The sequence below is a fragment of the Lycorma delicatula genome, chromosome 1 (genome assembly GCF_047948215.1).
Source record: "Lycorma delicatula isolate Av1 chromosome 1, ASM4794821v1, whole genome shotgun sequence".
In the NCBI taxonomy this organism is placed as follows: domain Eukaryota; kingdom Metazoa; phylum Arthropoda; class Insecta; order Hemiptera; family Fulgoridae; genus Lycorma; species Lycorma delicatula.
Genome location: NC_134455.1, coordinates 127,627,809 through 127,642,570, shown reverse-complemented (window position 1 = coordinate 127,642,570; position 14,762 = coordinate 127,627,809). Strand labels below are relative to the sequence as shown.

Genomic DNA, 14,762 nt, shown 5'->3' with positions numbered 1-14,762 from the left:
TTCAGATATTCAATACTTACGGATTATGGATGTATATTAATTAAATTTTTAACATGTTTATTTATTAATGAGAAAATAGATATAAAACAGTATTATTTTTTAATAAAATATACTAAGAAATCATCATTTTATATCTGTGGTATATACAAATCACACACATTCTAGAAAAATTCAATTATGTGTTCTTATTTATTCATGCCATGATACCATGTCATAGCTTTGTTATGAAGTACTAAAATTCCAATGGCAACAAAATATTTCGCTAGCTATCTAGTCATATTCACTTTTCAGAAAATTCATTATATTTTCAGGGAAAATAAAAAAAGAGTTAAATTTTTGTAAGATTCTTGCTTTTTTTTCAAAATTCCTGTCTTCAAGGAAAAATAATGAACTCAAAATCTATGTTGCATGTAGAGAAGTTTGGAAACTACTGAGCCACTAACTTTTTTAAATTATTCGACTTATTAAAAACAGTCAATCTGTTTGTTATTTTCTGAAGAGATATACATCTGAAGCGTAGTAAAAAGGTTTATGACACTAAAAGTTAGTGCTTGTATGAATTCTCAGTGAGCTACACTAATTAAAGTAAATGGATGGGTTAAAATTAAATTGGGTGAATATTTAACAGTTCAGTATAATACAATTAACTCATAAAAACAAAAATATTCTATTTTTGTGTACTATTACATTATTTATAAAATACTATTTATATAAAAATAAAATTTTAAGACAAAAATTCTTCAGTTTGTTAGTTTTTAAAATTAATGTTGCATACTATTAGGGTAGAAGTATTTGTAACAAAATTAACTGTATGTATGTACCCATTTTCTTACAATAATTTCAAATGAGTAAAATAATTAATTATAGTGATCCTAATTATAAAAATTAGTAGTAATATTATTATTCTTTCTATGCAGTACTACCTATTAATGATAATTTTACTGTATTCTTTAATGAAGCATTTTCTTTAGTACGGTTTTTATTTATTTTTTTAACCTTTATTTTAAAATAAATTAAACTAATAGTTATAACATTAATTTTCTATTACTACATGTGTAATATTAATATATCAAGACTTAATCAAACTTTTTCTTTTTTAAGTAGTATGTAGTATCTACTGTTATGGTTATTAATAAACCCTACTAGCTACCCCATGATAAATGCTAATAACATGCATGGTTCCACCATATATTTAATTTTGGAGATGAACAGGAACCAGTTAAACAAATGTGGCTTAAGCTGGTCACACTTAATTCTTATTACTCACTTCAACTTTCAGAAATTCCCATTTATATTCTAAGTGGAAACATAATCAGATTGTAAGGAGTATATAGTTTACCACCTAACCAAGAAATCATTTAATCACATTTTTCTAAAGTTTGTTGGAATTAATATTTTCCTATATTTTCTATTAAATATATAACAATGTAATTTTTCTGTATTTATTCTTAAAAAAAGAGCAAATGAGAGGGTCTTTTAGTTCAGTAAAACTGTGGTAATCTGTTTTTTTTTTTACATTAAAAAAACACCAACATGTACCATGATAAGCATTGATATTCATACGGCGGTATCAGAATACAGTGTCGCCTACATTAAAAATGAACACAATAAATCACAGAATTCATCATAAAATAATATTTTAACATTACCAAAACAATTCTATCTACGTTGATGAAATTACAAACCAGATTTTATATCAGAAAAAAAATTTAAAAAACCTTTTACGGTAACATATAAACATAAATACACTACTTATTACTCTGAAAAATGTATTTAATCACGATGATTTTTTAAAATTATCAAGACTATACTGCATGTAAATACTGCAAAAAGATTGCCACAGACAATGCAGAAAATTCACATCCCAGACTACTCACCCACCCATCTACACAAACACACATATATGCATATATTCATATATTTTCTACAAAAAACATTTGTACAATAAATACATTACGCACTAATGTATTAAGAGTAGATAAAGAGTATTGTTACACAATTATACAATATAGGCCTATATAATATTTACTGTATCTCTTAAAACAGAGTTAAATATAGTGTAGTAAAATATACATATATACATCACTTTAAGCTACATTGATTAAAATTAAAAGCACAGTTTGAGTTTTGTTTATTAATGTTTATCATAACTCATTTTACTGTCAAGAAGCAGCAAAAAATAAGTCCTGCAATCGTTTAACAGTGTTCCTATCTAATGCACAGAGATCAAAATCAAATGTTTTTTTAGTAATTTCATAACGACCAGTTTCAGCAATCACTTGAACCACTCGTTGCAACTCAGTATTATCTTCAAGTGTCATTATTTTATGTTGTAAATCTCGTAATTCACTTACATATTCAGCAGTGAATTTAGAAATTGGTGTCGGTGATCTACTAGATTCTTCTTTAACAGTTACAGGTAATTCAACAACTTCTTCAGATTGCTGTTCATCAGGATCCAGATTCTCAGGTTCATCTTTAACAATATGTGGTTTCTCTTCTTTAACTACTCCGACTTCTTTTTCCTTACTTTTCCGTTTCTTCTTCTTAGCTGTCACTGTCGGTTCATCAAGATCTTTTGAACTCTTCTTTTCTTTCTTTTTTTGTACTTTTTCTTCTTTAACATCTTTTTCTTCAGCTCGTTCTTCAACTTTTTCTTTTTCAATTTTTACTTTATTGAGAGTCTGTGTAGATACAGGCACATCTGTTTCTGAATCGACATCAGGATCAGGATGAATTGAAAGCTCTGAATCTGATTCCTTATCAGATATTTCAGCCATTAATTTTTTCAATGGCCTAGCAGTTGCTTTTGGAGCAAGAGACGGTGGTGGTGGACTAGGAGATCTTGTTTTAACAGTTGCCACAACAGTAGTGGGAGGAGGAGGTGGTGGAGGTGATGGTGCTGGCGGTGGAGGCTCTACATTGACCAGTTGTTTATCAACTTTCTTTTCTTTAACCCTATCTTTCTCTTTGACATCATCTTTTTTACTTTTTTCCTTCTTTTTATGTTTATGCCTATGCTTATCCTTTTCTTTACTGTGGTCACCATCATTTTTATCTTTCTCAGTTTTCTCTTTTACTTTTTCTTCTTTAATAACTTTCTCTTCTTTAGTAACTTTAGGCGATTTTTTCACGTTTTCTTTAAGAGAATCTTTACCAACTTCACTACTGCTTTTTACTTTTTCAGTTTTATCTGAGACTCTTTCTTTTTCAGTTTTTTCCACGACCTCTTTTTTACTACTACTACTACTACTCTCATGTTCTTTACTACTATGTCTATCCTTTTTATCCTTATCTTCTCTATTCTTTTTTTCTTTATGTTTCTTCCCATTTTTACTAGATACTGAACTTTCATTATTTGTACTGCTCGATTTTGAACTTACCTTACCGTCCTTAGCATCATCATGACTGGCACTTGTAGATGATGATTTAGAAGTAGATTTAGTACTAGATGTTTGTTCTTCTTTTGTTGCTTTTGAATTGCTTGTTGCTGACTGTTGCACTGATGGTGACAATGATTTTTTACTCGATTTTTCTTTATCTTTATTTTTTTCCTTATCTCTACTTCTTTCTTTTTCTTTTGATCCGATGTTCTCTTTATCTTTATCCCGTTTTATTCCACTGTCTTTTTCTTTCTCCCTTTCTTTATCCTTATGAGGGCTGTGCTTTGCTGGTTTGGAATTTACCTGAAAAAAATTTTTTTTATATAAATTAAAAGATAGATTTAAATTAGAACCAAAAATATGCCACTTTCTTTCTGATAAAGGATATGACTATTTAACACATTGATCGATAAATAATTAGGATTATTACTGACGACATGTCAGAGTAATAGTTTTGAGCTATTATATAGAGCATACGACATGTCAGAGTAGTAGTTTTGAGCTATTATATAGAGCATAAGTTAAAATAATGATAAAAGTAATAAAGTTACAATTATTTTTGTTTTGATAGAATCTCTTGTTAACAGTAAATTTAGGATTGATAAAACAGATGTAATAGAAATTCTCCTTTGGGAAAACCAAATAAAACAAGGTCATTAAGATCACTAAACAGCATTACAATCAACTTAAACTGGCAATAACATCAAACATTTCAGATACATCATAAATATATGGCAGAACTGTGTTTAACCAGATCCCATCTTAATGAAAACCCGGATTAACAATAATAGTAAAGTGTTTAATCTCAGTTTTAAAGCTAATTTAGTTTTTAATAAAGTTGGGCAAACTAATAATTTATCATTAAATATTGACCAAAATAAAAATAGCTATGTAAAATATTTATACAACTATAATTACAACAAATAAAAAAATTGAACAAATTTCATAGAGGAAACAAATTACATGAACAACTTTTTTTTAGAGTTAATACACATACAAAAGAATTACTGAATTTAATTTTGTGAAAAATGAGTGAAAGCTGGATGTTACATTAATTAAACAAATTTTATAAAGTTCTGTACTAAAATGGCAGATATTATCATTATTTAGATTGTGTTGTACATAACTTGCCTTTATTATTAAACAATCACGGAAATAATACAATATAATACAGAACAGCTGGCTAATCTACATGCATATGTACATACATGTGTATGTATGTGCAAGTGCAAAAAGGGGGTACCCTAAATTTATTAATTACCTTGTTTACTCATATAAATTTTTATTACAAGTACTACTTTTTTCTGTACAGTTTTTCTGTTTATTTAAATCTTATTGGTTGTTTTAATTTAACATCTTTTTTTATATGTTAAGTATATATTCAATATAAAACTCATTTTTAATTTATTTTTCAAAATTGCTGCTAATCTGAAAACAGATCATATCAAGTTATTTAATGAATGTTCTACTATTATTAAGATATTTAAATTTACTAAAATCTGAGTGAACAGCCTGCGATTGAATAATTGCTATTGAACAGCTTGCTATTGAATAATTCATTGTACAGAAAGAACTGTACAATGAATTATTCAAAATTAATAAAAATACCTGTTTATCAGATGATGAATGCTTAGTCCCTGAAGTTGTACTTGATTCAGACTGTGTTTTACTTGATGAAGATGATGATTTTGGTGTAGGTGATAATTTGGATTTTTTAATTGGAGGACCAAACAAATCCGCAAATGAATTTGAAACTTTTGAATCCTCTGTTTTATTTGATTCCTATAAGACAGAATAAAAGAAAACGCACTCTAAAATAATGTTATCACCATACAACCTTATTAATAAATAAGGAAAGTTAGAATTATCAATCTTTACGATACAAAAACTAGTACTTCATAATTTTTAACTATAATAGTAAATACAACAATCATACTAATATGGGTAACTCTTGCTAATCTGTATGCATTTAATCCTCTGGTCCATAATATATACTTATAAATATGAATACATATACATATGATATGTACCTTTTACACTGAAGATATTTATCGTTTTTAAATAAGATATCTGCAATTTGATTTTCATATAAAATCATATTTACTTTAATGGGATAATCATCAACATTAGGACAAAGTAAAATGGAGGGAGTTAAGTTGAAACCTGTCTAGAGATATATTCATGAAAGAAGAATTAAAAACAGCGAGCTGTAACACTGCTTCCAGTTAAATTTCAAATTTTGCAGATAACATTAATAACCTAAATTTCCAATACTATCATAAAGTTCTGTTACATTTTTGGTCTTCCACATCATATTAGGCATTATGAGTTTAATCATAAATGAAATTACCATCTGAAAAAGTTTATCTATGTCGATGTAAGAAAATATACTATTACGTAGAAATAAAATTTCAGTGGGTATGCAATCGAAGAAGTCAAGATTAGTAGTATGTGGACAACTTTCTTCACATAGCTTGGGTAGAGATACAACAGCTGATGTAGAACCAATTTTTGAAATATTTGAATATTTAATTAAAATAATTAATATTTAAATTGTAAAAATTAATTATGTTAGCAACCCTGTGGAATTTCAAAATTCCCAGTCCAACAGGACGAGAGAAATGGGAATTTCCCACAGGGAAAAGATACCAAGACGAATGCCAAATTTCAAACTTTCCAGTCCAAACACCCTAAGGAAAATGGGAATTTCCCACAGGGATATTTTTTCTTTAATGAATATCTTAATTCAAAAATTCACTTACGAGGTGGTTAGGGCCTTGATATGTTGCTTAAACCTTCCCTGGGGTAACAAAAATGTATCCTAAAAAATTTTAAAGCAATCTGTTGGCTGGTTCTCACGTGATGCTGTTGCAAACAGACAAACTTCCGCATATATATATATAAGGTTTTTAAGTTGTGAATTTTTAACACAAGTCTAACCCCAATGTTTTCCTTTTTATCCCCATAATACAAATATAATTTTAGATACACTGTTCATCAAGAAGTATAATCATTCATGAAGTACAAATTGTTCATGCACTTCAATCAAAATAAAAATGTGAGCACATACAGCAAACAAACAGACCAATGTACCGTGCTTTTTTATTGGAGACAAATTTTTTTAATACATAATTCTTTAATTATATTTTAATCAAGTTAAATTATTTTTCCACAAATATAAAAGGATCAAACCAGGACATAAGTACAAGATAAGTTTAATATATTCTCTCTACATGTTTCTTTTTAAATCAAAATTATTTAAAATGGTAATTTTTTTCTTATTGAGTAAATCATTTTTTTTATAAGAAGAAAATTATAAATTAACAAAATTTATTTTGGAACATATTAATGGCACATACAGAAAAATATCCACTTTCAGATGATCCACTTACAGAAAAGGAAGAGCATTCATGGCTTACATAATTATTACCACTGCAGAAGGTGATTTTCTACAGTTACCATGTCTTATGGTACAGAAAACTTTCATTACTTACTCAGGCTTTAGTTCCTCAAAGATTGAGGAACTTAAAAGAGCCATGACAGAAAATGTCCATGGAAATGATCATGACAGAAAATCATACCTAAACTAGAGTTCAGTGTCTTATAAAGATGTCAATGAAAAGTGTGACCATTTTTATTTTGAACTGATAAGGATGATGGACATGTACTAACCAATAAAATTCTTCATTTGAATCTTTTCATATATTTGCAGATCAAACATTTAAACCAACTTCAAGTAATAAAGAAATAACCATATTAATAACAATAACAAATTTGTGTAACCATGAATACTTACCCATTTAAAAAAAAATAACAGTGACTATCGAAGCAACTTACACAGATCACTGTTTGTTTAATTATGTCTTATGTGAATTCAAAGAATAATTTTATTACTACATGGAATGATAGGAATTATTCATGTGTTTTATAGTGATAACATAGTTGTAAGATCACCAAATTATTTTCCATATTTTGACAAAATTTAAGTAGAAGTGATTTTCTGTTCAGTAAGGGTTTTTTTAATAATTTAAAATATTAACAGCTGTAAAAAATTTTACCTTGTTTTTATGCTTCTTAACTGGAGGAGGAGGGTTAGGATCACCAGAAGCAGTCATGTTACTGCTAGTTGATAATTTAGGTTTACTTAAAAGTGGTGTTGCGTTCTTATTTTCATCTGCACCAACACCACCACTACTGCTACTACTTCGACCACCTCCACTGCTACTTGAATTATTTACAGTGATTGCAGTGACTCTATCATTACTTGATATCGAATCACTACCAACTCCAATCTGAAAGAATATAGTAAAAAACTATAATATTAAATAACAAAAAATACATTTAAATAAATTTGCAACAAAATTTTATTAGTCAACTAAATATTCACTTTCCTGATATAAATAAAGGGGAAAAATTATTCAAATCTAGTTTAAAAATATTTTGAAAGAAGTAGCTATTGTTTGAAGAGTGTGGCGCTATATCAGGGGGTAAGTAAGGCGGAAGTGGAGGCACCACTTGTTCTCAAGTGGCAGGAGAGATAGAATCGGTCAATAAAGAGTAGATGGACCCCCACTGACTGATCCTCAACCTTCAGAGATGGCTGGACCGTCAGCATGAGTTCCTGACTACCTAGTTCCTGACTGATCATGGTTGCTTTGACATTGAGACACTCTGCTAAGTGTGATTATCGTGGAAAGGAGGACACACAGTAAAACATATTGTGTTTCAATGTGAAAGACTTTTGCAGCATAGGGAAGCATGCCTGAGAGAATTCAGTATGCTAACCCCCAATAACATCATGGAGACTCTTTCAGAACGAACAAGAATGGGGTACAGCATCAAGAATATTTGTGTCACTTATCTGTACAAAGATGGGGGAAGAAGTGCAGGGATGAGTACCGCTGATTTTTCCATGGTTCTGCGTTCAAAATTAAAGCAGGGCTGGCCCTAAGGGTTAAGTAACAGATAAAAGAATATTGTGGAGTTCTGTACAAGAAGACAAATATTTTGTTAATTTAATTTGGTTTTAATATTTGAATATATTTTTAATTTGGTTTAATACTGCTAACAACAGATACTGCAGATAAAGAAACAGTAATGTTCCAATTGCAGCATCATAACAAACCACGCTTCTAACTTGCCTCATTCAAATTTTTTTACCTTAAATTGAGCAACTCAAGAACGACTCAACCTATCTTCATATTTTCACATGCACAACTTCACATACAATACTATATACAGCACATCTGAATTTTAATAAAATTGGTGAGTAGTTTTGGAGATTTCTGAGTCACAAAAGTTTATACAAAGGCCTATAAATATATATAAGTATATCCCAATTTAAGTGAATGGTGTTTTTGTACTCCTCATACCTCAAAACATGGAGAAAATCTATTTTCACGCCCCCTACTACCATCATGAGACCAAAAGTAATACCATATTTTACTTTGAGAAGTCGGCAATACAATATCACTTTACTAATAATGTTGCGATGACAGAAAATGAACAAGCCCTGAACAATTTTCTACATAAGGTGGATAAGATACTGATTGAAGAATACAATATTAACATTAAATATTGCTAAAACAAAAATAATGGTAAGTGGAAGAAATGAATTTCCAAAGTTAAACATCTCTCTAAGAGAGCAGACTTTTCTCTAGTACCATCTTTAAATCAATAACTGTAATTTCTCTATCCAACCCAGTATCTACACTGTACACCATTGAACAACTGACTTGCTCTGCTTGGATACCTTCTGAAAAACCCTACTAAAATAATTAACCCATACTGACCCTTCACAATTTTAGCTATAAATTAATTTTTTGTTTTGTTTAATAACACTGATCAATTTCAAAGCATCTTTTGAATGTTAAACATTTTAAAACGTTTCTTTCAGTGATCTGTAGTAAAACATTTTCTTTTTTAACATAATTGCTTGTAAATTTTATTGTAATCCATACATGCCTATCTATTTTTAAATAAGTGATCGATGATTTTCTTGCCCTGTAATACCCGCCAGTCAAATCATCCATTTTTTAATTGAATTACTGCCTGCAATTCAAGAATTTCTCATTGATTCATACACTATCTCTACAAGAATATCTATAGCTTTATTTGCATCATTTTTCAAACACTTGATACCATTACTTCTTATAATTATATTCTTCACACATTTCAGTTTTAATTAAACATACTTTGGAAGGGGACTTAACCTGTTATTGTTATATCTTCTATTTTTCGTTAAAATTTTTAGATTTACCTCTATTGGGATGTAGTCAGAAAAAATTCCTTACATCCTCTAAAAATCATATATATTCTATTCTAATCTATACATGGATACACACAACAATAATCAATTATTGAGAAACCCCCATGCCTTTATTAGTATGATCATTTAATACAATTAGATAAAACTGTTTACAGATCTTTAACATCCTACATTCTCTTCCTTTCATTCAATACTACACTCTCTTGAATACCTAATGTTTCTAGTCATGCTTCCCGTTCTACTTACTATTCAGCAACACCAGTGAATCCACTACTCCACTATTTTGCTACTGAAATTCCCAACTAAGATTACTTACTTCCCAGATAACACTTCAAAAGTATTTACACATACCAGGAGGCAAAATACAAAATTTTACTACAACAAATCATTTCTAAAAAATTACTCACAATGTTCTCATAACCACAATAATCTGCTATCACCCAATTTCCTTCTTACTATCTTTTAACAACTACGTCCTACTTTTCTTCTACTTGGCTACTTCATCATTAGTACCCACTACTAGCTTCTCAACTTAAGTTTACATGAACAAAACCATGACCAAAATATGACCAGCAATCACACTGGTCAATAGTGTATAAACCAAATTATCATTTTTATTACTCATTTTGCTTATAATTTAAATAATTTGAAATAATCCTAGCAAATCAATTTTTATTTTTTGTATCATTAAATGCCACCCCCCTTTACCATAATTTAGTATTTTCACTACATCAGTAGGCAACTCTGCAGGTTAGTAGAGGTGGGAACACTGGAATGTTGTTTCTGGCTGTTTATTCAAAATAAACAGACAGCATTTGTGCACTATAGGTTTTTTTAAGAATAGTTTATTTTCAAAATGCCACGTTTGCACCACAGAACTTACTAACTACATGCTTTATTATTTTTGCAAATGTTTTTTATTAGTCAAAAGGTAGAGTTACCATGTAAGGCTGAAAAATCTCTTCTTTATGCATTTTGGTAATAAAACTGGGGATAAAGATAAAAATCAAACTCCTCACATTTACTGTCTAAGCTATAATCTGACTCTACTTTGGCAACAGAAGGTCTAAGCCATTTGGAGTCCTTATAGTGTCTAAACACAGAAAAAGAAATACTTTTTTTTCAGTGTCTTATAAAAATGAAGGATTCTTTTTGTACATGTTATGAGACTGATGGATTAATTACTGAAATAGGAATAGACCATAAATGTACAGAATGGCATCATTTTATTGATTTATCCTCATATAGCCTAAAAGCAGTTTGATTCCACAACAGAAACATTTTAGAATTCATTTATATCAGTTGGCTATTTAGTTTTGATGAAAAAACATATGATAACATGGTTGTCATTCTAAATGCAATTATGTATACAGTTTAACTGAAAAGTTTGTGGGAGTTTGGGAAGATCATAACTACATTATTAGACCTTTAAGTGGATTAAAAAAATATTGCTTTTTATATTTTGGAATAGTAGAACAACAGAGTCTTTTTTTTATAAAAAAAGACCAGTTTTTTTATAAAAAAAAAGACTGGTCAAAGAGAACATTTTAAACCAGATGATCAAAATGTCTTGTACACCATTCTTGTTAAACCTGCGGAGATTCTTTTTCCTCTGCTTTACATGAAATTAGAATTAATGAAAAATTCTGTAAAGATTATGGATAAAGAAGGTAGGTGCTTTAAACATTTAAGAGAACTTTTTGTAAAATTAAATGAAAATTACCATATTATTCGAGTACCCCCAGCCCTTTTTTTTTGGAACTGGAGAGAAAAAATAAGGGTGCGGGGCTTACTTGAAACAGCCTTTAGCCAGGATAATTTATGTAAAGTAAATGTTTTCTTAGAAGTACCTAAATTCAATCACATAAATATAGTTACATTAGGTTTTCATTTATCAATACCGGATGCCGCTTATACAGAATACATCCTTAATTATTAACATCCTGTTCATATTATCGATAGGAACGAAGTTACAGTATTTTTATAAAACTGATTCATTCTGCATAGGCTGCATTTTTATAAAACTGATTCATTCTGCATAGGCTGCATTTTTATAAAACTGATTCATTCTGCATAGGCTGCATCTGTTTCTAATGACACTACAGTTACAGTATCAGTTACCCATCGTCGTTTTGTCTATTCGCCATAGTCATTGTACTGTTTGTATATGTGGATGGTTATATGCATTTTATCTGTTTAGTTTATCTTGTAAAGTTTAATACGGTGATTTATTTTAATTGCATTAAAATGAGTACAAAAGGACACCGTCTACGATATTTTACAGTAAATGAAAAACTGCGCGTTATAAAAGAGGCTGAAAAAATTGAAAATCGGGTGGCAGGAAGAAAATTTGACGTAGATGAAAGCTGCATTCGAGACTGGTGTAAGAACAACTTCTGGTGAAAGGCACTGGTAATAAAAGGGCTTCTTGTGGCTTAAAACCAAAATACACAAACATAGAAAAAAAATTGGATGACTTTGTTATGGAAAAAAGGAAATGCGGTTATGCTGTCACGACAGAAGTGTGTCAATCGTATGCTCATAAAATCACTAATTCATTGAATAAAGTTGATTTTAAAGCAAGCCGTGGATGGATAACACGGATTTTTTGCACAAAATGAATTGTCAATAAGACGAAAGACGACCATTTCTCAACGACTTCCAGATGCTTATGAACAAAAAATATTACATTTTCACAAATACATAATAAATCTTAGAAAAGATAAATGCTATTTGCCTTCTCAAATAGGAAATTCTGATCAAACTCCATATATTTTGAAATGCCATTTGACAAAACCATAAACAAAAAAGGTGAAAAAAATGTTACAATTCGCACTGGTGGTAATGAAAAATAAAGTGTAGTGTTATGCTTTGCATTACTTCTGATGGATCAAAATTACCTCCGTACATTGTTTTTTAAAGAAAAACTCTTCCTACCATACAGGTAACTGGAGTTATTATCAGAGCACAGGAATCAGGTTGGATGGATAAAACCTTAATTTTAGATCGGATCAGGTGTGTATGGCAAAAGCGATCAGGAGATTTACTTAATAAAAAAAATACCGGTAAGCTAGGTGGTAATGGATATTTATCAAGGGTGTACGACTGATAAAGTGAAAGACATTTTAAAAAAGGGCATTACAGACTAAGTAATAATACCAGGCGAATTGACATCTCTATTGCAACCACTAGATGTTTGCATTAATAAACCGTTCAAATCTGCATTAAAACAACTGTACAGTAAATGGATGGCTGATGAAAATTTCTTTCTCAAGCCTACAGGAAGAATCAAACACCCAGATTTTAACCAGATTTGTGTTTGGATAAAAGATTAAAAGATGCTTGGGAAGGTATTTCCACGGAATTAAGGAAAAGTTTTAAAAAATGCGGAATATCTAATGAAATTGATGGTAGTGAAGATGATCACCTTTGGCAGAGCGACATGGAGACTACCGGTAACTTTTCTGCAGACATTGACATTGATTAATTAAAAATAAAATCCCGTATTAAAAAGTGTATTGAAATGATCCTTTTCAACATGATACTTTCTTTTTGTTTTACTAGGCTACTGATTCTGAACTAAACTAGTACATACTATGTAACTAATTATTAATGTAATATTAATATTGTAATTTAAATGAAAGAATTAAATGCTTTACTTTCTGAATATTTTCGTATTTAGATATTTTTTTATCATATCCGTTGCACTTTAAAATACAAGTATATACTCAATTTTTTTTTTTAGATTTTTGGTCTGGAAAATCGTGGTGCGAGGCTTATTCGGGAGCGGGAGGGTACTCAAATAAATATGGTAACTTAAAGTGAGTAAAATTGCTGGGTCTAATATTAGAAAAGTGATCTGTGACCTTGTTTTGGAAGGAAAACTTAATCAAAAGGAATTAGTGACATGGGAATCATTTGTGAAAGTGGTAAAAGGATTTTTAGGTAACAAAAAAGAATACAAAATCCTATTACAAGAGCTTCTTCATAATAAACCATGGGTTGGTATGACTTTTACCAGACATCCCATGGGATGTTTGGGAAATCTTAGCACAGTTAGTGATGAACAAGACTATTCTTGTTCATCACTATAGAATCTCTATAGATTCACCAGGACATTAGGACCACAAACATATGACAGACCAAACAATGATGAGCGACTACTACCAGTAATTAGTAAAAAAAATATTTGATTCCACATAAAAGAAAAAAAGAAAATGTTATCGCATTTATGGTATGTTAAGTACAATTTTGCATAAAAAAATTAAACATGTTTTTTCAATTACCTTTTAATTTTCTGTTGCAAAATCAATAAGAAAAATATAATTTCATTGATGTTATGTAAAAAGTTTTTTTCAGACCACCAATGTCATCAGAGCATCAAAAATTATTGGCACCCTTTTCATACCCAACACATCATACATAAAGCTCCTTAGGCAATATTATCAGTTTTGAATATATTTTTATTCTGGTATTCTTGTACCACATAACCCATGTTCTTCAACGTTTTAGTAAAACTAAATAGTAATACAGGGTTATCATAAAAGAATGGTGCAGTTTTGAACATGGTTTAAATTAAAACAGAATTACTTACAGTTTATGTTTTTTATTTTTCAAATTTGTCGTCTCAAACATTTTTTTACATAATTAATAAATTTCAATATGTGCGCCCTTAGTCGCTCGACAAATGTCCAAACGATACTCAACTTCTCTCCAAACATTAGTTAACATTTCTTCGTTAATGGTTGTCATTGCTTCATTAATCCTGTTTTTTAAGTGGTTTAGGTCGCGAATTTTTTGTGTATAAACAAAGCTTTTGATGTACCCCCACAAGAAAAAAATCGCAAGGTGTCAGGTCTCGACTCCTTGGAGCCAAAGTATGGGTCCTTGCTGGTCTATCCATCGATCTCCAAATTTTTCGTTCAAAGCGTCTGTAACCAATGCATTGAAGTGTGGGGGGGGGGGAGCACCATCTTGTTGGAAATGAAGTTCATGAATGTTTTCGAGTTCATCCAGCTGAGGAAAGCAATAATTGGTTAACATGTCAAGATACACAATTCCATTAATTGTTTTTTCAGCAAAGAAGAAAGGTCCTATTACATGATTTTTCA

The 14,762-nt window shown here is 29.9% G+C and overlaps 1 protein-coding gene across 3 annotated transcripts in view; it reads right to left on the bottom strand.

Moving 5' to 3' along the window:
- Nucleotides 1-954: 954 nt before the first annotated feature.
- LOC142322059 (uncharacterized) overlaps nt 955-14,762 on the bottom strand; it is a 47,623-nt gene continuing 33,815 nt past the window's right edge. For all 3 annotated transcript variants that reach the window (XM_075360697.1, XM_075360707.1, XM_075360716.1), the window contains 3 exons: nt 7,442-7,675; nt 4,992-5,165; nt 955-3,686 (listed from right to left, as the gene is read on the bottom strand). In XM_075360697.1, the coding sequence (XP_075216812.1) occupies nt 2,163-3,686; nt 4,992-5,165; nt 7,442-7,675 (1,932 nt within the window). In that variant the 3' untranslated portion in view covers nt 955-2,162. The remainder of the gene's footprint in view (nt 3,687-4,991; nt 5,166-7,441; nt 7,676-14,762) is intronic.